General features: G+C 36.4%; 1 protein-coding gene across 1 annotated transcript; it reads left to right on the top strand.

Annotated features, from left to right (window-relative positions):
• Positions 1 to 273: 273 nt before the first annotated feature.
• On the top strand, positions 274 to 1916 carry EAH_00064690 (CAM kinase, CDPK family TgCDPK1, putative; the record flags this gene model as incomplete). Its single annotated transcript, XM_013392936.1, has 4 exons — positions 274 to 310; positions 649 to 789; positions 1251 to 1369; positions 1764 to 1916. The coding sequence occupies 4 exons, from the start codon at positions 274 to 276 to the stop codon at positions 1914 to 1916; spliced, it is 450 nt and encodes a 149-aa protein (XP_013248390.1).
• Positions 1917 to 2500: the final 584 nt, after the last annotated feature.

The raw sequence follows: 2500 nt of genomic DNA on the forward strand, positions 1-2500 counted from the left end.
ATATATATATATATATATATATGCTTATGCTGCTACATATATATACATTATACATATAGATATACGGATGTTTAAATAAGGATATCTGTATCTACAAGTGCACGCACAAACTTATTATTCATTAGCCGCTTCCTGCTGCTGCTGTTGCTGTTGCTGCTGCTGCTTAGGCAGTTCCAGGGTACACAGAAGCTTGCTGCAGCAGCGCTGCTCTACATGGGGAGCAAATTAACTACGAATGAAGAGACAGACGAACTAAACAAAATTTTTCAGAAGATGGATAAGAACGGAGACGGGCAGCTCGATAAACAAGGTGCGTACAACTATTAATAATAGCCAGCTAGCTAGCTAGCTAGCTAGCTAGCTAGCTAGCTAGCTGGCTAGTTAGGTATAGCTAGTTGCTCTTCGTTGCCTTTAGTTAGCTCGCTAGCTGGCTAGCTAGCTAGCTACTTAACTAACTAGCTAGGTGGATAGCTAGCTAGCTACTTAACTAGCTAGCTAGGTGGATAGCTAGCTAGCTTGATGGCTTGATGAATAGCTATCTAGCTAGCTAGCTAGCTAGCTAGAAGAAAGGTGGTGTATTGTATACTGTATGATTTGCAGTGTATGATTTCTTTTTGAAGTGTATTGTGCTGCTTGCGGTGTATGCAGAGCTAATGGAGGGGTATGTAGAGCTGCTGAAGTTAAAGGGTGAAGATGTCTCTGCATTAGATAAGAGCGCTATTGAATATGAAGTAGAACAAGTTCTAGAGGCTGTAGACTTCGATAAAAACGGATTCATTGAATATTCAGGTACTTCACCAACCCTAAACCCTAAACCCTAAATACGCGTAAACCCTAAACCCTAATTCAATAAACCCTAAACCCTAGTTCAACAAACACTAAACCCTAGTTCAATGAGCATTAACCCTAATTCAATAAACACTAAACCCTAATTCAGTAAACCCTAAACCCTAAATACATAATAAACCCTAAACCCTAAATACACAAACCCTAATCTATCTCGTCAGACACAGTTATTTGATGTTGTTTCTCTTCATTTTTTCAACTATCTTATTGCTATATATTTATTTAGTTAATTTAATAAATAAATAAATTAATTAATTAATTTAGTATATTATTTTATTATTTGTTTGTAGAGTTTGCTGCTCTCTTCTATGAATATGACTGAATATTTAAATAATATTAATATAATTAATATAATTAATGTAATGCATTTAATATATTTAATATATTTTATTATTTGTTTTCAGAGTTTGTTACTGTTGCAATGGATAGAAAAACACTCTTATCTCGTCAGCGCTTAGAGAGGGCCTTCGGAATGTTTGACTCGGACGGCTCCGGCAAAATCTCATCATCAGAGCTTGCAACAGTAAACTCTTTGTTATTTTATTATTTTTAAATATATATATTATATAATATAATATATTATATATTATATATAATATTTATTTATTTATTACTGTTAGAAGTAATGCTTTGTTGTTGTGTTGTTGTTTTTATTTACTTCGTATTTATTTATTTATTTATTTATTTATTTATTTATTTATTTATTTATTTATTTATTTATTTGGTTGTTTGTTTGACTGCCTCTCAATTTAAATTTGTTATATATATATATATATATATGTAATGTATATATCTGTGTATCTATATAAAGAAAGTATATCTATATAAAGTATATCTATATAAAGTATATATATAATTTATATATATATATATATTTGTGATGTGTGCGTACACTACACGACAACAATTGCATGCAGATATTTGGTGTAAGCGAGCTGGACTCGGAGGCCTGGAGAAGAGTGTTGGCTGAAGTTGATAGAAATAATGACGGAGAGGTAGACTTTGAAGAGTTTCAGCAAATGTTGCTGCGCCTATGTGGAGATGCAGCAGCAAACACAACTCAAGAGTAGCTCTCTGCTGCAGCAGATGTTCCTGCTGCTGCTGACGCGGCTGCTTCTCCTACGGCGGCTGCTGTCGCTGCATTATATATATATATTAAACCCGTAGATGCACATACATATACATGCATATATATATATATATATGCAGATGTACACATATATACACCACCTTCATCAGCTAGCTAGCCAAAGAATCGCTAGCTAGCTAGCCATTAACACCGATGATCGAGCGACCGTACGGACTAGCTAGCTAGCTAGCTAGCTAGCCAAAGACGCAGTAGCTAGCTGGCTAGCTAGACTACTCACCGCTTCGCTAGCTAGCTAGCTAGCTAGCTGCTACCCGATTCACCACCTCGCTAGCCAGCTGATGGTGGCTAGCTAGCTAGCTAGCTAGGCGGTGGCTAGCTGAGGGGGGTGTGGGGTGAAGAAGACGACAGAGAGATCTTCTCCGATGGATGCACAGCAGCAGCAGCAGCAGCAGCAGCAGCGAGAGGAGCAGCAGCAAATGCAATAACAAAATTTGATAAGAACAACTTGTTTGAGGGTGAAGCAAAACAGAGAGAGAGGAGACAGAAGAATAACCATTTAACTTT

This window comes from Eimeria acervulina, genomic scaffold, assembly GCF_000499425.1.
Source record: "Eimeria acervulina Houghton genomic scaffold, Eah_scaff2034, whole genome shotgun sequence".
Classification (NCBI taxonomy): Eukaryota; Apicomplexa; class Conoidasida; order Eucoccidiorida; family Eimeriidae; genus Eimeria; species Eimeria acervulina.